This window comes from Amblyomma mixtum, chromosome 9 (genome assembly GCF_055824585.1).
Source record: "Amblyomma mixtum isolate Tamu chromosome 9, ASM5582458v1, whole genome shotgun sequence".
NCBI lineage: Eukaryota > Metazoa > Arthropoda > Arachnida > Ixodida > Ixodidae > Amblyomma > Amblyomma mixtum.
In genome coordinates, this window is record NC_143020.1 from 52,325,400 (window position 1) to 52,351,631 (window position 26,232).

At 47.3% G+C, this 26,232-nt stretch overlaps 1 protein-coding gene across 1 annotated transcript in view; it reads left to right on the forward strand.

Moving 5' to 3' along the window:
* Positions 1–26,007, forward strand: part of LOC149328991 (G1/S-specific cyclin-D2-like) — a 64,553-nt gene extending 38,546 nt beyond the window's left edge. Inside the window, exons 4-5 of the mRNA XM_089560034.1 lie at positions 20,808–20,950; positions 22,383–26,007. Coding sequence (XP_089416160.1) covers positions 20,808–20,950; positions 22,383–22,595 — 356 coding nt within the window. The 3' untranslated portion in view covers positions 22,596–26,007. The remainder of the gene's footprint in view (positions 1–20,807; positions 20,951–22,382) is intronic.
* Positions 26,008–26,232: the final 225 nt, after the last annotated feature.

Below are 26,232 nucleotides of genomic sequence, written 5' to 3' on the forward strand. Positions count from 1 at the left end.
TGGTAGTCAGCGCCACCTGCGTGCGATGCCTGCGTTACTCCGGTCCATGCTCCATTGACGGTATTGGGGGACAGGGCTTCACGGTCTGCTGCGGAAAAAAAGGGTTAAAGTGAGGAGCCGGGCAGACGAAGGGGAAACCGAATGTAACTCTTCTACTACTTTGAGGTCATTGGTCGAGGGAAGGAGCTGTTGACAGGTCCGTTTGATCTTTAACCTCGAAGGGGTAGGAAAAAGTCCGGTCGTGGGTTTGTCAGGGCAGGACGGAGATCAGGGAAGCTCGCTGTAGTGAAGGTGAAAGTCTCTGGCGTTCCATTATGACGAGTGTTGCAGAAGTAGTGGATTGTTCTCCGGACAATCTCAGTAGGAAGTTCCTCTCCGAAATGCTTCTCCAATCCAATTAAGTTAATAGTAAACAGCGCAGAGGCTCGAGTCCAAAGAGAGAAAGGAAGGACGGGCCTTGTGCCTTTGCGCTGTTTACTATGAACTTAATTCGAGAATACGAACTAGCCCAGCAATTAACTCTACTTCCAATCCAAGTCCCATTTCGTGAAACATATGAAGATGTCAGTGTGCCACGATTTCTAGGTGTCTGTCGGCGCACATAAATGAATAGTTTTTCTTGTAAACCGAGTAATTGTGCTATTTAGGCGAGCTGAAGATAAAACTGCTGCTGTTGTCGGAACGGCATAGCCTTTGTATATGTTATCTGCGCTTATCTTTATTCCTCTGATTACAGTAACGCTTCTGTCAACCGGTCTTATAGACCACGTAAGGAGGTGCAAATACTAAACACTTCCACGTGTAGCAGCACCAACCTTTTCATCTGCCTCGCTGGAGTACTCGTCCTGCCACCACACTTCCAGCGGCGTTCTTGTTAAGTACCACCGCGAGTGGTCGTCGCCCCGCGTCCGTCTGACCGCATCCCCCGTTGGGTCCGTTCAAACTACCCCACCGCTTTACCAGCGGGCGGTCAGCGCCCCCCTCTGTCAGGGGGCACCTATTCCGCAAAGCTCTTTCCACACACTGGGTCCTTTCCCGCTGAGTTGGGAACTACGCCGGACATCCGAGCCACCCATTGGTCTTCTTAACGCCCGTGCCCCACCGCTTTCTATACCTCCGGTCGCCTCTGCACCGTAATCCCCTGTCCACCAAAAAGAACCCCCGCAGAGCGGCGTTTACGCTCAAGCCTTTATCCAGCTTACCCCTCGCCGATCGCTTCCCACCGCCCCCACTGTCTCGTAACTCTACGTACTTTCTCGTGCGTCTAGTTTGTCAGCTGGAAGCGCTTGTTAAGAGTACCCTGTCAAGCTTTCACGCTCGAAATTTGCTTTCGGCGACGCTGACCGCCTATTCTCCTTTTTTTGGGGGGCCAGTTATGTTTATTGTTTCACCTTGCCCGAGCTCCTCTCCTGTGTTGAGCCCCGCTTCGGCCGCGTACTTGGCTAACACACCTGGATCTCCGGTGTGTAGTACCCCCCCCCCCCCCCCCCCCCCCCCCCCCCACCCTCTCGCCTTATACGTATACATCCCCCTTTCACCTTCGGTGCGTTTCTCTCCGCTAACTGGAGGCTCTTAATAGCGGGACCGAGCAGATGGTAATCTTACGCCGGACAGAGCGCGGGTCCAAGGTGCGAGGCAGGAATATGTAAGGAGGGAGGGGTCGTAAAAATAGACAGGAGCGAGCCCGATCGAGCTTGATGGCGGTGGTTTGGAGAGAGGCCGTCGAACTGCACTGGCCCGCGTCCAGTTTGTTCGAGTGAGGAAGTTGGTTGGGTTGTCAGAGATGATAAGCGGTCACTTGGTTTGTAAACGACCTCTTCTGACACTGAATTGATAGAGTAATTCTCGCTTATAGCTAGTTGTAGCATTGTTTCAATGTGATTGAATACTGTCTGCGCTTTCAAGACCTTTCTCGTTTACTGAGCCATTTTTTTTCTCATTCAGGTGACAAGTCTTCCCTCGTTTTAATCAGGTTAGAGTTTAGTTGTTCATTGCTTTAATGTAAACTATGCGCTAATGATACTATTCCCGTTTACTCAGCAGCTTTTTAATTCAGGTGACTCAAGTTTTCCCGTTTTCACAAAGTTAGAGTTTACGTGTTTATTGGTTGAATGTAAACTGTGCGTAACGATACCATTTCCTTCTACTGAGCCATTCTTTTCGTTGAGGTCACTCAAGTTTTACCTCTTTTTAAATAGGTTAGACCTAGCTATTCGGAACAGCTTGGTATGTATCACATCGCGCTGTACAAGGTCGATGCGTACGCAGTTTTGTGTATCCGTGGCTTGTGCAAGTTTCGCAGACCAGATGCAAATATATCATGCAAGATCGAGCTTCGATGCGGCAAATCCTGAAGGGGAAATCGATGTCGCTGACTGCGCATGCGCTCTACGTGGAAACTGTTGCGACGAGAAACGGAGCTCAGTGGTTGATTGGCCAATCGTGAGCGAAGCGCTCAGGAAACAACTAACAGACGACGCAGCACGCTTCGCATGAGACAATGCGGGCGAGTTTGCAGACGAACTTCGCACACCTATGCTGTCGTCTGCCATCGTGCTGGTGCAGACGACGCAGCAAAAACAACAACAAATGCGGGCAAACGACAAAAAAAAATAAAAAAAACAAGAGAGGAAGTGTCTGCGGCCATGACAGCAGCGGCCTGCTGCTATAGCGTGTCGTGACAACAGGCGCGTGTCGCTCGGCACGTGGCGTCACGCATGACGTCATTTAATCCAGCCGGCCGCCTTGTTTAGAACCAGCAGGCACCCCCCTACGGAGAAGGTCCGTAACACGCACAAACCTTTTCCCCTTCTCCCCTAGTCGTCCACTTTTGGCGGTGAATAACACACCGCTGTCTTTGCTTGGCTTTTTGCGACAACAGCGGCCCGAACTGCGCGCCTGACTGACGGCGGTGCGTCTGCTGCTTTTGTCGTCGTCTGCCAGAAGCGAACGGGAGAGGGCGGTGCGAGCGCTGCGTATTGTTGTATAGAGTTATGAGGGAGGTGGTAGAGAGGGGGAGAAAAGAAGGGGCAGAGGTGTCTATATACGCGCGTATGGAGGAATGATGCAAGGAGGGGGAGAGAGCGGCCGTCGCCGCTCGCGTATCGCTCTGACCTCTCTCGCGGAGCATAGTCGGGAAGGTGGTGGCGGAAATAAATGGGAACCTTCTGGTGAGGATAAAGAAACCTGCGGCAGATGTACCGCAAAAGTGAGTCCCCCCCCCCCCCCCCTCCGGTTTTCCCCTCATCGGGGGGTACCCCTAGGTTGTACGGGAAGTGTAGAGGCACGCTCTAGTGCGCATGCGCGGTTTGCAGGAGGCTCCTTTGTGTCTTTTTTTTTACGTCACGTGTGTCGCGTGTCCCGTTCATTTCTCGCTGTATGCCTTTTTTTTTTTGCGCGCGCAGATGCGTTTCTTGAAAAGCAAAGCTGATAGCTTCAAGTGCTGTTAAATTGCTGCCTTGTGCCGCGTGCGTCCATTGTGTTCTTAGTCGCAGTTTTCGTCAACAACACTTTAATGTCTTCTTTTCTTTATTTAAACATTTTTTCTCTCTTTTTTTTTGCCCCAGGTGTTGCCACTGGGTCATTTAAACGATGGTATATTGTACTTTGTGACCTGCGATCTGCTGTAACGCACTCGAGCACTTTTATTATATTTTGTATATATACTATACTATGCCACACGAACACTAAAGTATTTAATCTCTAATTTTCTAAATACACACCCAACTTTTCTTCACATATCGCAGCAATGTAGACCATTTACAAGCTTCAGAAGTGCCTTCAGAACGTACTACATACTGTCCAATTCAAAGCATTAAGCATACACGTTTTGAAAACCAACTAAACTCTATTGTATGTGATTTTTTTTTCTTTTTTATGATGGCGTTAGCACTTGTATAATGCAGTACAATGTTGTAATCCTTTGTGCATGTCTGAAAACCGTATGGGTGACATTGCCCTCGTCAGGCAGAGAGCATCTGCCTGTAGCCCTGTTATCCTAGACCGTTTGTGTCTGGAAGAATGCTCCAAATAAATAAAATAAATATACGATGGGGGTGTTTTTCATTCGCCTGCTAGCGTAATGTTAAACCTAACTTGGTTATTTTGCATTCTCTGTGGCCTTCTTTTGTTTGGTGATATAGTAGTAGGTTGTAGTTCTAAATACACAGCAGTTGATGTTATGCATTGCCGAATACAAATGAACAGCAGGCTTGTCGGTAAGATTGGGATTTAGTCTTTCTTACTGGAGCGTAACCTCAAAGGATTTGCTAGGCCTAGACCTGCCTCCTCTGTTCATCGAGGTCATGGGTTCGATTCTATACCGTTATCCACGCACCTTAGAGAGCACGAAACACTGCAGTTCCTTATCACTAGAGCTGAAAGGCTTTGCGGGTTTGAGTAGGAGCTAAACCCCGTGTTGTTTCAAGACAAATATAAAATCCTTCTGGAACTCCGGCAGGATTATTTCAGGCGTATACATATGCAGCCTGGGGCCTTTCGATGCGAACGCTCACAGATTATGGCTGTCATTCGGGTCTTTGTCCTTTCCGCGTTCTTTTCTACCCCCTCCCCTTTTTTTTAATTCTAGGGATGGAGTTGGGGACCATTCCTCTTCATATCTCCCCACCCTTCTGCCTCTTCTACCTGGGCCCTTTGCTCGCGAGCGTCGTATGCAAATTAGGGGACGGCTGCGGGCTCGCGCGCCGCGCTCTCTCTTTATAGTAGCAGACGGACAATGCGAGTTCCCGCAGCAGACGAATTCCCAGTGCCTGCTGCTCCTATTTGCGCCTGCGCTGTAAAAAAAAATAAAAAAAAATAGGAAAATGAAAAAGGCGCCTCGGCGCCGCCACACTCTTTGGAGAGACAAACGCTTTAGCGTGGACTATAGCGCAACGCCAGATGGTCTGGCGTCCGCCATGTTTTTTTTCTTCTTCATGTCTTTATTATTCCTTGCGAGCAGATTTTTTTCGTCTGCTCGTACTCGCATCAGACGAAAAGTGCAGTTCATATATACATGTAGTAAAGCAGACGAAAGCCCCGCTCCATTGCGAACGCATTTTTCGTCTGCGTCGAAGAGAGGCAGACGATAAGTGGGATTCGTGGATTTATTTACACGAGGCAGACGATGCCGACCAGACTTTGTTTACTTTTTTGCTTTGTTTATTCTCGACCGAGATCATTTGTTTCATCCCCTGCGCGCGCTTCTTTTCGGCGAATGTGTTTATAATAGCGCCCTATAGTTCTTAACGACGTCATTTTGTAACCGAAACGATTCATTCTGGTCTACATTTGTTGCCGCACTCCGAGACCACTTGCGTTTCTGCGAAAGAAGTTCGTTTTTTTTTTTGCGGTCACCAGCTTCGCACAGTTCCGTGTGTAGTACGTACGCACGGATCTGCCGTTTAATTGTACTGTCGTAACAAGCTGGTTTGTTCGCCGCTCTTCGTGATCCGGCCGCGTTCTCTGTTTTTATCCCCTGACGGACACTTTATTCGTTGGAAAATTTTACCGAAAAGGTCATTTAGCACCCTTGATACCATCTGGCGGCAAACCAAGAAAGATATACATGCTTTGGACGACCCTGACTTGCACAGGGTGCCAGAAAACACGCGATGAGCTGGACTCGTCATGCGCCAGAAATGACAGTCGGCTTATGACGAGCGTGGCTGTGCTTGGGTGTATGTCGTGTTTGACCGACGCTACACCTCGAATTATTGATCAACTCGCTCTCGCCCTACCACAAGCTTGTCGTCCTGGTTAGACCCATTGGTAGAGCGACTGCTCCGTTGAAGCGGTGGTCTCGGGTTCGATCCCCGGACTAGGACCGATTTTTCTCTAAGTGCGAAGTTTCTGATTCTCTGTAGCCGTACGGCTGCGCTTGGCTGGATGCCAGTGAGCAATTACTCCGTTATTGCAAATCTACTCCACCTTGGGAGATCCCCCTAAACATTTGACTTACTTACTAAGATGTCGTAGATTGTGAATACTGCTGTCGTAGATTGTTGTAGATTGTGCATACTGCTCATTCGTTCATGACCTATCGCGACTCTTTTGCTGAAGCTGTCTCCAGCAGCTTCATCAACGTGCGATTATCAGTCCACGAGATCCTTTCTGGGGTCATCGGGTCACCAGCTTAAAAAGAATCCTAGCTCGCTGTGATTTATAGTGCAGTACATTTAAATAACTACTCAACCTTTGCAGAACATATGCGGTGTACCTCTCTGTTCGCTTTTACTTTTTCTTTCTCACTCTTGCCGTCTGCAGTGGAACAGCATTCACGTGACGTCACAGCGAATCGAGCGCTAGGAAGGCGATGGCCGCGCCATCTGGGCTGCTTGCATAGGGGCAATGCGCTCCGTCTCTATAACTATACTCCGTGTCAAGGCCATACCGCGGTAGCAGCAGGTATTCATATGCCTCACGCATGAGCTCTTCAAAACTTTTGCCCCCATCATCGTAATAGAGTGGTCGGTCTCTACGTCGGCGTGGTGGTGAGAGGGCGCTGCGGGAGGCGGTGAGAAATCGTCTGTCTAGCTGTATGTCTCCATTCGTTCTACGACGCAGACGACGAGCAGACGACTGTCGTCTGCGGGCCGTTGCTGATGCGGGCGCGTCCCGCCGTTGACGCAGTATCCTACACTGGCAGGTGTAATTGGACAGCGCGAGTGGTGCGGGTTGTCGTCGTTTGCAGGTTTATTTCGCTGGAGCGACGGACCAGCGCGAACTGGCGGCAAGGTGCACTTCGCTTTTTCGGCATACGTTATTGTTACGTGTTACAATATATATAGGATTGTTGTCGGATACAACTCAAGAACAAGGAACCGCATTCCAGTCAATGGCGTCGATCCATTCTCATGAGCCTGCTGTATAGCGTGACAATGCAAGCAGCGGCGTGGTGATGCAGAGAGGGGACTATCCTTTCATCTGCCACTCCCTGCTTTGTCACGCTAGCATGGTCATGAGAATTGGCTGACGCCATTGGCTGGAAGGGGGTCCTTCGACGGGGAAAAGCCGCTGCCTTCTTAAGTTGTATCCGACTGTAGTAACATAGGACAGTTCTTTTTAAGCATAACCTCCGTCTGTCAGCCCGGACGTCATCATTTTTAGTCACCTGGTCGGCGTCCGCGGTTTTTCTAACATGTTTCATTAAGTTGTTCAACATATGATCAAGTCTATTTGACGCGATATTCCTACCTGTCAATCAGGAAAGTTATGTGGATGCGCAGTTCAGTGATTCATTTGTTGTTACGTTCGGCGGTATACCGTTCAGGGTATCGTAGAACGTCCATTTGTTTGCGGAAGTTTCGAAACAGACATCACTTCCAGTCCAAGAACTTGGTCCATAGTTGGCTCCCCTGACGCTGTGTTGGAAAGAACTCTGTCGATATAACTGATTAGCCGTTGAACAAGTTCTATCTGTATTTGACCCATATCGGGATTATGGCACGAAACAGCGCTGCGCAACGCAAGAAAAACGGAGGTATATACAAAACTGTGCCACGAACCCCACTTGTGCACCTGTGGCAGGGTTGCTTCGCAAAGAAAGGATTGTTCCGGTTTCGCTTGCATAGCGTGGCCAGGGAATACCTTCTCCTTGACACAGTCTCGCATAGACTGCACGTACGAACAATGCGCATGATGGAGAGGCGTTTTCCGAGATATGGCTCCACCGCCATTCTTCGGAACGGAAACCTGCAGTGACCTGATATGAAACCCTTGAGGCCCTATATATATATATATATATATATATATATATATATATATATATATATATATATATATATATATATATATATATATATATATATATATATATATATATATATATATATATATATATATATATATATATATATATATATATATATATATATATATATATTGAAAGCAGAGCGCACTCTTCGCATCTGGCCGTAGCAGCGCGGGCCAGACAACGGTTGATGACCCCCCCTAGCATGGCGTCGTCACCACTCTGTCCACCTGTAGACGCCGCCCCCTGTTGTCCTCATCCCCAGCTGTCGCGTGAGTGTTCATCATCTCGCCAGCCTGTTTCCGGACGCAGCTGATCGGGGGGACTGTGTCCTGCCTCGCATGCACTACACGTGAAGTAATAAATCGCCTCCTCGTACTACTGCCGGGCCTCGTCGGCCCTTGAGCTGAGGGGGCGGGCAGGTGCATGTTCACTGGGAACCGTTGTTTTACGGCTCGCGACTGGCCGCTAGGTTTTTTTTTTTTTTTCATGTTTCTGCGAGTTGCCACTGGCCGCAGACGCAGTTTTGGTGTCGTTTTCGAGGCAATATTGTCGAAGTTGGGATGCTGTCACAACGAACTCGCCACACGCAATCGACGCCGTTTACAGAACGCTTCTTGGACGATACGCAAATACCCCAAGCAGGACAGGTTACCGGCACAATCTTGGAAATGCACTGGTAAAAGCCGCTCCTACAAGGTACCAGAGTGAGACCAACCATTTCCTCTATTGGGCCCATTATCCGGGCTGCTTGCGACATGCGGCTGTCAAAGTTCTGCTGTTAACGTCGGTAGATACTCTTATGGATGTTACGGAGAGGTGGAGTTGTTTTAATTATGTGACCATCCCTTATAAAGTGATTATAGTTTCGGTTTATGTGGTTTTTCAATAGTTGCTGATCAAACAATTTCATAGGATACCGAATTAAGTTAAAAGTTTCCTCTTTCCAGCTAGCTTTCAGAGAGGCGCGGTTCTCGTTACGGTATACCTCAATCGTTACGGTTTTCTGCAAGGATTAGTTGGTCGCGGGTTCGATTGGTGGATTCAAAAGCAGGCTAAGGAAGTCCACGTTATCTTATTTCATGCACAGAGCTCGCCAATGCGGCATATACTTTATCGGCTATTTGATACACAGAGCTCGCCAATACGGCATATACTTTGTCGGCTAGGCAAATGAAAAATTGTTCACTTATAGGCTGTTACGTCATGACGTCGCTTAGCGACGGTTGCTAGGCAACGGGCCGTGCTGGGCGCTTATCTCTGGGCGCTTCACCGGTGGTACAACGAAGGCTAAGCCGCTCAGCTGTTGCGTCAATTAAGTCGCGCAAGCGGAAAGCCACGGTGCGTTCAATAAAGTAAAAAAAGAAAAGTTGTCCGTATGGCTTTCCGCTGCGGCTTCGCATGGCTTGCTGCGCCAAATCCAGACGCGGCTGCAGCGCAAATGATTAAAAGAAAGCAACAAACTAAAAATGAAGGCTTCTTTTTATTCATTTATTTTTTTTTGCTTTCGGCTCACAGCATCGTTCCCTGTGGGGCCCTGCTCCATCTTCGTCAAGCGAATTCGCCACTAACCGTGCGGCCCGGCTGCTGCTTGAATTGTCCCGAACAGCACCTATACCTGCGGTGCTTATAATGTGGTCTAGAGCCGCACTGCAGCCACTGTTCCGCGCACTTGCGTTCCTACTACACAGCAGAAAGAAAATCTGGTCGAAAAAAAAAAAAACGAGCTCATCAGGAAAGAAACCGAGTTAAGGCCAATTTGCGTAACTCTCTGGCCGAAATCATTAATTGTGGTTTTTTACTACAAGGCGTGTATAGAATCGTCATACCTGCAGGCCTTGTCCGCATGCGTCTCCCGTTTATTAAAAGGGTTCTGCGCAGGTTGTTCTCGATACGCTTCGGTTCCGGCGAGTACCGATTTCTGCTTTATTTTTGTAATTATTAGAACCGTCATATAGCGGTTCTGCCAGTATTGGGAACACAGGAAATGTTGGGCCATCATTGGAACTTTCAGAGAGTGGCGTTGCCTATATTGGGAACAATGCCAACACATTTTCAATATTGGACCGATGCCCTGTGTTGCGTGGGTACTTGAATGGTGTATGCGAGTATGGCGTGTGTGTTATGAACCGTTCGCAATTGTGTGAGTGTTATCCATGGTTACGAAAGTGGTTTTTGCTGACTATGGGATTAGGTTCCACGAATACAGCCGCGCAGAATTTCTAAACGATAACCCTTGGCTGAGGCCGGGATGTTCTCGAGTGCTGCTGTTTGCGCTTGCATCCAGTTCGCGAATCGCATAACTTGTTCGTAGCTTTTCTATGCTGTTTCTTAACGTAGGCTTACCTATGCTTGTGCGATGATCTTTCCAACGTTCTTCTTCAGTGAAGCAATGCGTTAGTTGCATGCAGTGCTCGTACGCCTTTGCTTGCACGTGTGATAATCGCCTCGCTTTGAACCAGTTCGGTGAGCCCAGATGAAAGTAAATTGAGTTCGGTTAGCGTACGCACCGGCGCAAGCTACACTTTCGTATTATGGCGTCGCTTACTGTGGCTTCCTGTGCGCTTAATGACAAACTGCTCGCCGGTTCCATGATTGCACGTTGCTGTTGCAGCCTTAGTGGCATGGCACATACCCGAGACGGGGGATTGGCCAGGGTTCAGAGAGGGGAGCCAAAAGAAGGTAAATCGGTGCAAGCTAATGGTTTATCTTTGTTTGCCAAGCTAATGATTTAACGTAGGGTAAAAATTCAGAGGAATTCAAGTTGAAATTATCAATTAAAGGAAAAAAAAATGTTTCTCCGTTTCATCCTTCTTCACTTTTGTTTCCGTGGACACGCTTTTCGTTGCATGGTAGAGACAAAGCTGAAATTGAAAGATGCCAAAGCTGCCGCAGAAATCAACGTTCTATGAAGAACGGTTTCTAGCAGACTCACTTCAGCGTAGAATCGCAGATCCTTTGTGGTAGGAACAAGTGGAGAACGGGCGTGAATTTCGTCGTACCTAAAGTGATATACGTTCAATATCAGCACTGTAGGTGAGGCAAAAAAAAAAAAAGATCCCTCTCGAATCCTTTTTCGTAGCGTGATATCCCTGTACAAACCAACCAGCCTACCTCTTCGGTGAGAGCTTATCGAGAGAGCAATCATGTTTTCACACGGCTGCACGCGATAACAGCGCAATAACCGAGAGAGCACGACACTGCTCGAATCCTTGCCATCTTTTCGTCAGCATTGTGTTACCACAGCGCGCCGAGCTTGCAATGTTTACTAGCGCACGATACTACATAAATCATGTCCGCCGATTGATGTTGCGTTTTTATTTTATCTGGTGTAGCCGATATTCACATCTTTTTTTTGTACCACCAATGCCTTCCTTCTCATTGTAATTTTTTTAACTCTTCTACTCAGAGATGAGGTATGGAAAAAAAAGTGGCACGTTAAAAAAAAGCAATAAAAAGTCCCGATGCGATTAATGTCCTTTTGCGGCTGTGGGGTCAAAAGGCATTTATACTCCCGGGGATGAGTTTTTGTGGCTAAAGGATGGACCTCCATATGGCGACCACTTATAGTTGCATAGAAAGGTTTCACGGGGCTTGGCTCGGCTTTTGTTGATGATGCGGCGTTCACCTTACGGCGACACGCCTTTATGCGCCGGCCATTTTTTCTTCTTATTCCCCCCCCCCCCCCCCCTTTCTTTTTTTTCACTACACCGACGGAGCCGCGCGATGGGATGAAGAAAAAAAGAGAACCTTTGTAGAGAAAAAAAATAGACACCAGGAGCTTCCTGAAGAAACAATGTGTCTTTGTTGCTATTGCCGTTCTGTCGCTTTCTTCCGCCTTGGGTATCCGGCAACAATTTATGAGGGCTTTCTCACAACCATCCCTTCGTTGTGAACGCGAGAATAAGAGCGACAAAAAGAAAGGGTATTTGTGCTCTCAACTTGAGTTCGTGATGCGTTTTTGCGATGCTGAAGACGCTGCTTAAAAAAAATAAGGAAAGAAAAAGGTACAGAAACCAGACAATGATGCAGAGTGGGAAGGTTTAGAAGTCGATCTGAATAATCTCCGTTGAATGGATGTGTTTGTTACGGGGTCACATCGTCGGGGGATAGAGTGTGTCTTCTTATTGTTATGAGAAGTAATATAAAACATACCAAACCTGATACATGTTGTATGCAAATATTGCTTTCTAAGGCGTCGTTACGATTTTGTCACTTTTGTTTATTGTTGTACAACCTTGTGTGTAAACGTGACCTATGGTAAACCTGTATGATCGTGGAAGTAGTTGGAAAGAGGCGATTGCCGACCTTGGTTAATCATTGTTTCTCACGTAATCATGTTTCTTTTACGTGAGAAACGCATCTGCACCCCTCAGCGCCCAAAACAAGATGTCTAACGCAATCAAAATTGATTGGTAAACTATTATATATATATGCTAGAAATAGCTTCATACCTCAAGCAACCACCGCTAACAATATGCAATAGGGCCACTGGGGAAGCCGGATGTTCGACTCAGTGAATTCTTCCAAGATGGCGTGTACCGGTTCTTACTTGCCTGACTTTCCAGAGTCAACGATCTTACCACTCGACACACTCAAAGAACGTTTCCTTCGGAATCCTCTTCCAAGGCTTACCTCATACCACTCGTACCTAAGCCTCAAACAATGCTTCAGCTGGCTCTATTCGGTCTGTGGGTTCCACACCTTGAACTCGCATTGCATCGAGGTGCCAAGAAGGCAAAAAGAAAGACTCGTGGTCCTGGACTTAGGCCTTGTTCTCCTAACCACTATCCCACCTTCGAGGGGTTTGCAAACCGGAAAGACAAACGCACTCGACTCGAAACCCGCACGCTGCCGATATAGAAATGAACTTTAAACTAAAAAAAAAAACAACCAGCACCGGTTGTCGATTGCTCCCCGCGTGCGTCCGTTGTGCCTCGTCTTTTGTCTCGGCAGGTTTGGTCGACAAATGCGCGATTTCGACAGTTCCCATTGGAATACATAGCTGCGGCTTATTGTGCAACCGGCGACTCTTCTGGAACGTGCGACATCCGATTCATCGCATTCCCAAAGTAGCTTTTGTCTACGAAAAAAGTGGCCGTGTTTCTATCCCTCAACCAGTTCCGAATGTGCGAAGGGACGATGGAGAAATGTGAAGTGTTCAGGCGCGCCCATTCTCCTTCCTACATGCATAGCTCCAGTGTTTCCCTCCAACTCGTGGTTCTTTGAACGAGTATGGGCTCGGGCGTCAACTTGTTCGCACCCATCTTCAATTCATAGCGTCGTGAGGAAGCCGTACGATTAGTCTTCTACACAATAGGGTGTAGAACATGAGAAATCTCAGGCATGAAACCGCGTCATCGACTTCGTTTCCACTGCTTGGCGTTCGCCGGCTCCGTTCTGTTCTGTCACTGTATGTTCCTCCCCCCCCCCCCCCCCCCCCCCCCCCCGTACTGCTCTAATGGTTCGACGAGGAGTGTTCTTGAAGACTTTGCGCCGACCAACGCCTGTGCCCGAAGCCCCGGAAAGTGGCGCGCCTGGAATCCGACAGAAGGAACGGCTCGCTTACCAGGAGGTTCCAGAAGGGGGGACTAGTGGTCCAGGACTGGGAAGACATCGCGTGAATGGTTGAAAAATTAGCCTGCACTCACATTTGAATGTCCGTCCGTTCATTCAGCCCCTTCCCAGCGCCTGCCTTTCATTGGTGAACGTAAAAAAAAGAAAACAGCTAGGAAGCGAAAGAAGGGGAAAGCCAGGAGGAGGCCTCATATGAATGTGGCATTTGGAATGCGTAGTGGTGCGCCTCGACGCTCGCGAACGGTGTCGACGAACCCCAAAACGGTCTGCGACCGACACCTAAGCCACGTACTCATGCAAGGCGGTGCCGAAAAGAAAGCAGGACGCGGCGCGCGACAACGTAGAATGAAACGAAGGCATCAGGAGGAGGTTGGGGGGAGAAAGAGTGGAGCTTACAAATGGAGAATACCGAGCTACGTCGGAAAAAAGAACTCCGGGAACATACCGGCCATAGTTTCCCATGAACTGACCCTTCCTCTGGCGTCGACGCCTGGCTTCTTGGACCGCGCGTACTCTGAATCGCACCCAGCCGGCAGACAGTAGCAACGATCGGAGGGCCGAATTCAATGGTGAAAGGAACAGACCGACCCTGCCGGTGGAATGCCAGAGCGCGAAAGAGGGATTTGCGAGATATCCCCATTGTGGCTCGCTTTGTTATTGTTAAAAGAGCGACAGAGAGAAGGGCTCCGTGCTGCCGCGTCGTATACTCGCGGATTCAGCCTGACTCGGCCCCGGCTCGGCTCGGGTCTCGCACCTTGCGCACGCATCGCCGGCTTGGAGGCGCGAACAATAGCTACGTTTCGAGCCGGGGCTCGCGCTTTCATTTGTTCCTGGGCCTCCCGTTTCGGTTTTTATTTGCCCGTTTGGCGAAGGCGAACGCCCGGCGCGTATGGTTTCTTCAACTGCGCCTGCCAGGCCGCATTGAGCAAAACGATATGTCAGGCTTAGCGGAGCGCGCGAAACACTTGCATTGGTATACGAGCCGCTTCTCTTTCTTGCCTCTTCGTTCGTTCGCTTTCTTTCTTTTCTTTTTTTTCGTTTCTGCCTTCTTCTGGAGGCCCGCGAGGCGCGTGGAAATCAAAAGGCCCGCGCCTCTTTGAAACACAGAACCTTTTTTTTTTTTTTGGTTCGCGTTGTTGGGAAGCGTAAAGGGACTCCGTTCAGTTCGTTGTAGGCCGGCTGGCATCTTGAATTTCGTATCGGTCGTTGTTACTTATGCAGTTGCTCCTCGGCTGCGTCTCGAGGTAGTTGGGATCCCTTGCAAGGAGCGGGTGAGATGGACAGGCGGGTTTGAAAGAAGCGGGGGAATTGTTTAGAAGAAACAGATGTGGCATTAGGAATAGAAGACGCCGCCTGTGCGACTTTATTTTTTTTTTTCCTGGTCTTCGGTATCAGTTGTTGGGTACCCGAGAGAAAGGAAAAAGGCGCGGATGCTGTGGAGTCCGGTGTGGTGGCATATGGGCATGGTGAACGTTGCGCCCGAAAATTGCGCGCGTCTTGTTATTTTTTCTTTTTTGTTTGCTTTAGAACCCAGAAACTAGGCAGTTCTTACATTATCAAGAACATCTGTAAAAATTCCGGTTGTGGCCTAGAGAAGATGGCTAAAGAATTGTGAACAGCATTCTTGATTGTCGCCGAAAACGGTTTGATGTAGAATTCATGTCCAACATTGTCGGACAAAATTTTCGAAAATTGGAAAATTGTAAGATACTCTTATGGAAATGTTGAAGGTAGTGGTCCATTCTCCTGATATGTAGCAAAGTGTTTCTTTTAAAGTGTTTACATCAATCGCATAGAACAGTTAAGACTGCAATAGAAAACCAATGGGAAACCCTTTTGACGATAGCAAAAACGTTAATAAACAACAACATGCATGACTGCCGTCGGGTGATCTGCGGTTGTATTAAGTGTTGTAGTGGAATCTTGCATTATATGAAAACATTGCGTTCATAAACGGTGTCCCGCTGAAAAATGTGGTCCAGAATTGTTGGGTATGATTTCGTTTCTCTGCGAGTTGGGTAATGCGTCAACTGTTTGCCGGCTTTGGCTAACCAGGTGATTTCTTTGCGGCGTGCAGCGTTGAGAGCCGATATCCCTTATTATGCATGCTTGACAAAATGTGCGGACAGTGGGTAACGGGCGCTGAGTAGGGGTTCGTCTCGCGATTAGTAGCTATATAATATATTGCGTTCGCAGTATGCATTTTATAGCAGCGGGAAAAAAACGCGAAGAATGGATCGTGAGAAGTTTACCCTCAGTGAAGACTAAGCATGAAGCAGCTTAGAAAATAGCTACAGCTTGCTCGCCGCGATGCCTCAGTGGATGAGTAGATAGAGATTATACGGCTGCTGAACTGGAAGGTCGCGCGCTCGGATACCGGTCGCGGTGGCCGCATTACGATGGAGGCGAAATTCATGCGACGCCCGGGCCCTGTGCGAAACCAGTTCGCATTTAAGGACCCCATGTAGTTTAAATTAATCCAGAGACCCCCCCTACCCCCCCCCCCCCCCCCCCCCCTCGCCACGACGTCGATCATATCTCGCGTACATCTTTGGAACTTTAAATCCCACGCAGCGCGAGTAATTAAAGCTGCAATTTTGCCTTTCGTTTCCTGGTAGGAAATTGTTATTGTCATTCACCAATTAATGCTTTAATTAAGCAATGAAAACTAAAGCCAGGAACGAGTTTCAATGTTGCTTCTCGGTTCTGCCCTCCAGCTTTTCACCCGTGTAAGTTGCGCCGTTCTTGCAGCACTTAGCGCCCTAAAGTGTGCGCGGGGTGGTCTCCTTTGGGGCTGAAACAGTTATCATTCACTTAAACACTAAGCCGTACATCATCCTTCTGTGATCATTACGAATCGACGAATTACGAACACGCAAGTAAAAAAAAAACTAACAGTAAAGAAGGGACCGTATAATGGACTTCCCTCCCTGCTCGGCCCGTGGCCGGCGTAGAGTTAACAAGAGGTCCTGCATTAGCGCGGCCGCAGCAGGGGTGGCGAGTTGTACGGGTGGGGTATATAGCATGGCAGGGGGAAAAAACACAGATGCGAGTCGGATACACGTTTACGATTGCCATGGTTGCGTGATTGCTGCTGCTCCGCGGAGCCTTCGCGACAGATGGCGCGCTCTTTTGTGGAACCCGCTTTCCCCTCTCCCACCCTGTTTTTTTTCTTCATCTCTTCTTTCTACGGTATTCCGTCTTTCACTGCAGCGGCCAGCGTCCGGCTGGATGGAGGGTGTCCAGCCCTTACGGAGCCGTGCAGGATAGGTGAAGACAAAAGAAAGAGAACAAAAAAACTAAATCAGTGGCTACGCCCGGCAATTCGCTGCTGGCGTGGCGGCTTCCACTGGAAAGGGCCGTTCTTGGGCTCTCCGCGGAAGTTCCGCTGACTCATTTTTTTCGCGTTTCATCGGCGATGGTCATTAGCCGACGCGGTTATGGTATAAGCCCTGTGGAGTAGCTAGTATGGGGTGGGAGCATTGAGTGGAGGTGGGGCGTAATCCTGTGCTAACGGGAGGAAGGTTATAGGGTAATGCGTTTTCGAGCTGGACAGAGCACGGATTGCGGCTCGCGGGCAGCTTCGTACGTTTTCTGACTGTTTTGCTCGCTCTTGCGCAATATCCGTGTTTTTTTTTTCGTGTTGTTCACCCCGGCATTCGGTGGTTTTCGTCGAGCTGAGTCTAGTGCATATTCGCCGGATACAAGGTAGCGTTGCAGGAAGTACATCATATCGGCGATGAATTTGGGCTTTCTGGAAAACGTGAGAGAGATTGATTGATTGATTATTTGATTGATTGCAGCGATGCCAGTCAATCAAGCTGGCAGTCGTGAGCAATTCGACAAAGGCGACTAGTTCCAGCGCCGTTTACCTGGAATCGTTTGTTATCCACGTAATATCAGATGCCCCGTGAAACACGAACGGGGATATTCTGAGTAGCTTTGGGACGTTAACCCTCAATAATCCATAAACCATCATGTGCGAAGAGCAAAATATGAAGTTTTTTTTTTTCGAAGACTGAAAGGCTCCTTTGTTAAGTGTGACTTCATAATTAATCGTATCTTCTAAAGTGGCCAGTCAAAATTAGCCCGGGTCGTTTCCCTGTGACCTCTCTCATATTTCATTCCCAGTTCTAGCACCCCAACCATGCCATACCATACCGTACTATATCATACCGTACCATTTATCGTCCTTTACCTGCTTTTAAAATTTATGTTTAGGGTTTGAATTTACCCGTTCGCATTTCAGTTGATGCATATAGTACTGATAATCCTTGACTGCGCTAAAGATAGACTTCGTACCTCAACTCGAAAGGACGAGTCAAGTGGGGGTCGCTGGTCGGTCCAACTAGGCGGCTGTAATTAAGCCGACACCGGACGTGACGTCAAAACGTGCGCACTCTACACGTGTCCGAACCTCGCGGCGTCGTCGTTCGCCGGAGGCATTCAGCGTGCAATCCAGCTGCCCCACATCGGCGTGTGTATATGCAGCGGCGGCGTCCCTGCAGCGACGCTAAACGCACGGTGACGCTCCGCGCGGACCGGCGGCGGAGGAGGAGGGATATCCAGCGCTTCCGGAACATACGGCCGGAAACTTTAAAAATGGCGCCGGCTTGCTTTCAGCTGCTCTCCCTCGAGGCGAAACCAGGACAGGTGGTCGCTGCGGGGACCTTTAAATGGGTGGGGCCGACGCCGTTCTTTCTTCTTCCCCTTCCTCTTTCTTTCTCTCTCGCTTCGCCTGTTGTTTGATGTCTCTTCGTTTTCTTCTTTCTATCTTTCGCTAGAGAGGCGCTCCGTTCAAGGAGAAGGTTAGTCGGGGAGAAGAAAAAGGTCGGGACCCCCTGCCTCGCATTCACGGACGCGCGTCGTAGAACTGGTTGCTCGGTCGCCGCTTCTTGGCGGTGGTTAGAGGGGAAGGGCGAGCGAAGGTGTGTTTGTTTTTTTGTTTGCTTTTTTTACCTCGGTGCTACCGTTTAAAGGGCGGCTGCGGGCAGGTATGCCGAGGCGTCGGCTGCAGCCTCGGTAGCTTTGAAAAAAGGTGGTGGTACGACGGGGTGGGGGGGTGGGGGGGGGGGGCGCAGGAGATACCGGCCTCCTTCTGCTCATGTGTGCTGGCGTGATTAGTCCGCGCACGTGTACTAAGTCCGAGATTGCAGCGTTTCGCTGGGTGAAATGCGTTGCGCGTTATTTTTATTTCTCAAGCGGTGCAAACGAGCTACAATTTGTATTGACTGCCGCTACGGAGAGGTAGTGGACGGATTGCTTCTATGAAAGATATGTTTCGCTTTGTGTCGTCCACGCAGAAACCGCGAATGTTGGTCTGGGTTCGGCATGACAGGACATGCTCTCATTGCTGTTTACACTAGTCTAGAGTGGAGATGGACTCCCTTTCTCAATAACGCGTATTTCAGCGGTGATTTGCGAAGTTTCGTTATCCTTATCAAGGTCAGCTAATGCGATTATGTTCCACAAGTGGCCATTTACTTCACTCCTCTGATTTATTAGCAAAGCATTCCGCACTGCTGGACCAAAAGCTACAGCGCTGTACGTGTCACAACCGAGGAATTCGGGTGTGGAGGGTCACATGACTTCTCGTAAGCGCCGGCTTTTCCATCCCCCTCCGGGCTTCGTCTGTCTGCTTCGGCCCGCTCTCAAAGAGTCCTTCCTCCCCGCGCCCCAAGGCAGGCACACACGACCAAGAAAAGGTTGCGTTCGCGGAAAACCTTTTCTCAAAGAACAGGCGCTCCCCTGACCCAACCCATCTTAAGGAGGGCGAGGCGTTGCATACAAGCGAGAAAAAAAAAAAAAAACGGGACTTCGCAAATAAATTTGGTCGAAATGTTTTTTTTTTTTTTTTTCTGACGTCCGCGAGCTTTCCGTAATCTTGTTTCTATCTCTGTATTTTGTTGTTCACGCCACAGTTTGTTTCTAAAAACGACGACACATACTTCAGTTAAAGACAATTCGGTTAATGTAAACTTCTGGCCACTTTATGCCTGTTACTGTTCGCTGTTAGCCGCATGAAACGAAAGAGGTCCGTCGCTTTCCGCGGCAGTTCAGGACGCGTGACAGTGCCCGTAAACCACCTTTCAGAATGAATCGCCTTGTGTGTGCCGTATTTGATTCGTATTGATAGCTACAGTGTCCGGACCGTTGTTGCCGGCCATTACTCGACACACCGCCTTCCCTTTCACGTAACGCCGCATTGCGGCACTGTTTTTTATTACACGCGGTTATCCGGTTAATGAGTGTATACCCTCCTTTTCCTCTTCCTTTTTTGTACTGCGAGCTGCCTGCCTGAACTCTTTGTTGTTATTCCATCGGCGTCTCCTGTGTGCTTGGCTGTCTGGATGCCACGGCATACTGTTCCGTCTGAGTGGCAACGAAAAAAAAAAGAAATGGCCAGAGCCCCCCGGGGGGGGGGGGGGGGGGGGGGGGGGGAGGGGGGGGGCATAGGAAGGGAAAAAACGACAGGAAAGAAACAGAAAGTATAAGCAAACGGGTCTGTAGCTGCTTTTCTCATCGATATTTACTGTTGGTCTGCCCGACGGCGGCTTGGGCGGACGACCGGAAGTACACTTCCTTCCTCTTCTCACTCGCTCTCTGCACTTCCTCTTTTTGCTCCCTGGTGTCCCTGCTCCTCCTTGGCGGTGTCGCCCTCATTCGACTAACTTCATTCAAACGAAAGGCCGGGATGCGTTTTCTTCAAGGGCTCCCCCTAACGGAAGACCTTTAAACCGCTCAGGAATGTCGAAACGTAACCACCCCCCGACGCAATCCCCCCGCTTCCTTCCCTGGGGCTGATGTCCTGTTTCGCACGTTGACCGCCGGCGTCTTTCCCAGGAGGGTCATTGACGACTTGTGAGTCGCTGCCGCGTGCGTAGTCGAAATGCGAAGAAACTTCTATTATTTAGAGAAGAGATTCGAGTCCTGCTTATTTGCATGAGTGGCATGTGTTTGAATGCAGTGAAAAATTAACGATGCATAATTAAAATATACCGCGGCGCAAACGATGTTGCCGCTGGCGCTTGGGGTGTTACCAGCCTCTTAGTCGTAGGTCGGAAATCGGTGCGCTACGCATCAGCATCTCAATTTTCGGGTGGCATTTGTGAAGGATGTTGTGTTTTGTATCGTATGCCGATGGTCGGGTAGCAGAGTGATTACAAAGAAAGGGAGAATTCATTAAGGGACTGCAGAGTGTCAGGGGCAGGGGGTCGAGAGATCAGATTAGGGGATTTTGCTTGGACATGTTGCTCCTGGGATGGCTCAGACAACGCTAATTAGACATCTCTGCTAAGGCCGTCATCCAGTACAAGACGTAGCCGGGCCAGTGACAATGCTGGCGGTGATGTGTGTGGATGAACATCTAAAATCGGTCTTGCTTTGTGGGGATGCATGCCTGACAACTGTGTTACTGCAGATTCTTCTCAAAGTGCGATTTAACCTGAATTTTGGTCATATTTTCCTGTCTTTTTCGCAGAATACAACTTCGTCAGCTATAGCCCCGCCCTCCTGGCCACTTCCAGCGTGGCCGCCGCCGTCCACGGACTCAGCGGACCGTTGCACACGAGTGCGCAGGATCAGCTGCTCTCCTCGCTCGAGAGGATCACCAACGTCAGGACGGTGAGTGAGCCGCGTATGGCACTGTCAGTCTGACTTATGGGACACTGCATATCCAGGTGGTCTGTGTCGAGTGTATTGGCACAAATACTGCATGGTTGATTGAATTAAAGAATACTTGCAAAATATAATGTCGTTTCACTGAAAGAGTAAAGGACTTGAGGCGAAAAAACTGCAAGCAAGTAGCTTGAAAGCAAGCTGTGTTGTCAACTTGGCAGACAGAGTTCGGTTATTTACGGCATAGTTATGGGGAATAGCGCAATGTGCACAGCCCTACTTGCAATCCTCAGTCATTTATATCGAGGCATACTGTAAGCACTAACCATCTTTTGTGACTGTATCTCAGGGAAATGAAAAAAAAAGAGGCTGAGCACGCTCCACTTGAGAATTCCTCTTCTATAGTTGGAGTGTCTATATCATAGATTGAGAAAGAGAAGAGGAAAAAACTGTAGTGCATAGAATACGGCATAATGTGGTCATCTGTAGAGGTCCAGAATATTTTCCATATTCTGCAAAAGAAAAATCACCATTGCCGTATGGGCCTGGTCATGTCGAAAGCGCTAGGCACATTGAAGTTCTTCAAGATTTTCGCCCCCTGAGCAGATCAGGCATCAGGATCATGCAGGATCATCAGGATCATGCAGATCAGGCATTCTTGTGAGGCACTCAATGTCTTTCTCACGTTAAGCAGACAAGGAAAGGGGAATGAGGGGCTCGTTATAAATATGAGAGAAGCCAACAGCTACTTAAGAACGTGGATGGCGCTGGTGAACACTCCCGAGGTTAGGTTATTTGTAAACATAGATACCCCCGAAAGCAGAAGTTTTGACAGCCGTCGCCGTAGCTCAGCGGTAGAGCACCGGACGCGTAATTCGGAGGTCGTGTGTTCGGATCCCAGTTTTTTCTTCTGCTTTTCTAATCAATTAGATTTAAGTGATAACATATTCAGTAATATAAATTGATCAACACCACAAAATAAAAAAAATAATTAAAAATCCCCTGTGCCCCTTGGTTTCTGTGGCTGTCGGCTTCTCTCATATTTCTCACGTTAAGTCTTACGTGGATCATTGTTAGACGTGTTTCAGAATTCAAACCCTGATCACGTAATGGTCGTTTGATTGGGATTGTGATAAAGCAGTGCATAAGCAACAAAAAGTGTTCGAGCCTTGATGAACTCTGTACATCCTCAGCATATCTGTCTGTATAGCTGATTCTTGGTTTTCTTTTGCAAACATAAAAAGGACTCATAAAAGTTCCTGATTTATACCGGCAAAATTGTCGCAGCTAGCCATGCATCCTTTAGTGAATGTTCTTCACTTAGTTGAGACCTGAATTTGCAACATTGTACTGAGGAGGAAACTCTATATCTTTCTAATGCGATTGTTTTGCAGCCTAATTGACATTTTTGTGCCCGTTTTCTCGATATACCCAACAGACTGATATCCGGCGCTGTGTCCTGGAAATCGAAACCCTGATGGCATCCAGTGTGGCCGCCTTTCAGCAGCAAGCCCTCTGTAAGAGTGTCGCCTCAGTGACATTATACATGAACAGCAAAAGCAACTCCCTGATGGCACCCCCCATTGTCGAGCCCTCCTCACCATCCAGTCAACCGAACACGCCGACGGACGTTCAAGACATCAACTTCTAGAAGATAGTCTCTCTGCCCTGTTAGTCTGTTGTGCACACAGTGTCCGTTTGTCCATGTTTTCCTTGTTCTCCGTGTTGCGTCCTCTGTGACAACTATGTTCTTGACATGGTGCAGTTTTGCACCGCACTCTACAGTGTCTTTCCAAGTGCTCTGTCATACGAGTACTTTGTGTACAATGTGGTTTGTCAGCTCCCCTGCGGGAAACTTTGTTCTGAAACAAAAAAGAAAACATTATGTGCAGCAGTCTGTTTCTCAACTGGAAGTACTATATATTCTGGCTAACAAACATACTTTGTTTATAAATGCACAGACATTTTGGAAAATTTCTTGATTAAATTGTTAATTTTCTTATCACTTGATCTGCCGCGGAAATTACCAACATTTCTCTTTGGCGAAAATTTGGGTATTAATTACATGAGTAAATATGGTAACCTTCTGGAAAGATAAAATTGCCTAATGTTTAGTTTTACATCCGGTTATTGAAACTTTAAGCATGGTGGGCGTTCGGCAGTTCTATGGCCTAGACGTTCGCACTATTTGCATTTACAAGCCATGCTGTATTCAGCTTAGGAGCACAATCCACAGGGTTCCATGGTTGTTCTTTTCATTGTGACGCGTATTTGTTTCGTGTTGCTTGTCTACTTGTTGTTTGACAGTGGCGAGTTGGAGGCTGTTGTATTTGCATGTTCTTGCTACAGCATGCACTCCACTTGCACGCAACCGTTCATCTTTTGCGCAAAGTTTGCCTGGTGAAAAACAGTATTTTTGTATGCATATATAATATAATAAGAGTTTTAATTCCCTCGTATTTGTACGTTCGCATTTGACGGTGCTCAGCATAATGCTTTTACGAGCTAGAGTTTTCAACTTAGTGAATGTTTCAACAGAAAAACAGCAAAAAAAGTTGACGCTGACGTATGTAAAATGCGTTAAAGCTTAAAACATAAAAAGCAGTCGTTTGTTTTATGTGACGTGTGTAGTATTTCAGTTCTGGCGTGTGTATGTAGATGTGTGGTTGTAATTTCTTACCTGGCAAAACCAAAACCAAAGTGACACTGTGACCCAGGCCCCGCATAATCACAATAAGTATGTAATGTAGCGCAACTAAGTTATTGATGCTTATCCGTACAACCAACAGTGCTTACTGACTAGTCCATGTTTTTTTTTCGCTTTCTTTGCAAGCAGTTTGTTGTTTGTCCTTTTTCCATAAAGAGGAAAAAGAATTATTTCTTCCCTGGAAAGCAGGGGTTTGATATCTGATCTCAAGGAAATACAGAGAACATTATTTTCTCGCCCCCTTTTGGAAAACTCTGGGTACGAGACTTTATACAATTAGCAAATGTTCTTGAAAACGTGATGTATTTGAAAGTCTGTAATTTACTCTTAAAACCGGTGCTATATGTTTTTATCTCACTATTCTAGAGAACTGAGAAGGAGATAGTCCCTCATAGAAGCATTCCATCCAAGAGATCACAGTGTAATGCCGACTTTGAAACAGTTTCATATCTATATATATATATTGTAGTGTAGACTACTTCCTACATGAAGACCACCTGCCGGGTCACTAAGCTTTTGCTGAAACTTTGTCTTAATATATATTGTTCGTGATCTCTTTGTTTACCCACTGTAATTTCTCCAAAGCGTTTTGTGTTTTTAAGCTGTACTGTAATTTATTGAGTTAGCACTGCACCAAAAGTATAAATGGTTCAGGTGTGTCTAGTCCCCATCCAAACCCACTTTTGTGCATCACACAAATTCCGTATATATATATATATATATATATATATATATATATATATATATATATACCCAGCACACACACAGAAAACATAAATGAACACCCCAAAGCTTTTCTTTTTCGCCACAGAGTGGCACCCCAGTGATGCACCTTGACATGTACATAAATCACCAACCTGTGCTTATCACCTCATGAACACATTTTTTTTATTGTTTTGCCACCTTATCGTAGACCACGTTTGTTTTCATCCATCGCGCAACCTGTGCGTGATAACACAAGTGTACTCAGGCTTACAGAATCGAGCATTTTAAAGCTTGACTTCATTGCTTTGCAGAACAGAGTCTGAAAAGTCTCGTTTGCAGGCCGACCAGCAGTCTTCCAATGTCTTCCTTTCATTAAGGAAAATATAACCAATGTTTTTAAATGAGAGCTCCCTATCTCACCAGCTGCACTGGGGTATTTTTCTTGCCACTAAGATGCTCTTAACCACTGGTGTTCAGTTTTATAGAGTGTGTGGTCTTATTTAAATGAAACAGTTTGTAGAGCTGGTTTCGCATAAGATAGGTTAACACATTCTTTGTGGCATACCAGGTTCAGGTTTGATTCTGCTGCTGGGTTTTCATGGGAAAAAGCAAGAAGGGACATAAACAGAGCGGAGTGTTTTGTGAGATTTTTCTTCTGGACCATGAACATTGCATACTCGTTTTGCTGACGCATTTGTGACCTTTCAGTGGTCATTTGCATATTGTATTATCACCCACACATTACTCGTCTGTGATGAACCATGGTTTTTTTTTGTCAAGTTCGTACATATCCGCACAAGTTGTGCCATGTTCTGGGCATTTTGCTTCTTACTAATGTTCAAAGTTTGTTCCATTGTTGCATCGACGAAAGCCCGTTGTACAACCCACCGTTGTTCTCTTCCATGTGGTTTGAAGCTGTTCTTAGCCATCGAGTTGATGCCTTGTTCAGAAAGCAACAATGTGTTATTGTTTCATTCTACTTTGTGGTGTTTTATATATAGCGTTACCAATGACATTCCATTGACAGCCCACTGCCAAAGACTCCTTAAGGCATTCCCGTTTGATGTGCCGGTTTGCTGTTATATGCCCGGAAACCGTTTTTCTCTGTATTGTGGGAAACAATGCAAAAACCATGTACCACGGGTGTTCACAATTTTTACGCTTTTTCAAGTTCATTGTTTCTGACAGTTACGAATTTTCAGCATTGTTGTCTCCTTTACTCTGAATCTAATGCCTGGACCAAGCTTAGGCTCATGACTTAACTTGCTCAGTGCTTTTAATAAAACAAACTAAACCTTGCCTTCCAGTTTTCACTATGCAGGTCATAAGTGCCGTTTTTTCAGACAGCCTTTAGCTCTACCTGTGTGCCTTGACATGTTCTTCAGTCATTTTATGACCCACTAAAGTTTGGTCTGGTCCATTAGATCCTTGCCATTTACACATGCTTGTTTGACTTGCACAGTATCTCTTGTACTGTACATACACCACTGTCTTCTTGCCTTGAATTTGGTTATCAGGAGCAAAATCAGTCCAATATACATGAAGGAAAAGAAAAAGACTGGAGCATCAATGTTTAATGCATTTATTCTTTGTACTTTTCTTACGACATTTTTTTATTGTTCTCTGCAAAAGTTTAGGTTGAACAGTCTCATGTGCGTTTTTGAAGTGGAAAATATTATAATAAAAAGTTTCTATTGCATTATGTGTGTTTCCATGGAACGTTGCGGCATTTTCACCATGTCTTATTGGTGTAAAATGCCGCCCTGTTCAAGGAGGTTGTGATCTATGCATGCAGGTCAAATCGAAGCATAGGAAGTAATCCTCGCTTTCCACCCTCTGTGTAACAAAAAGTTACAATGATAACCATGTGCACTTT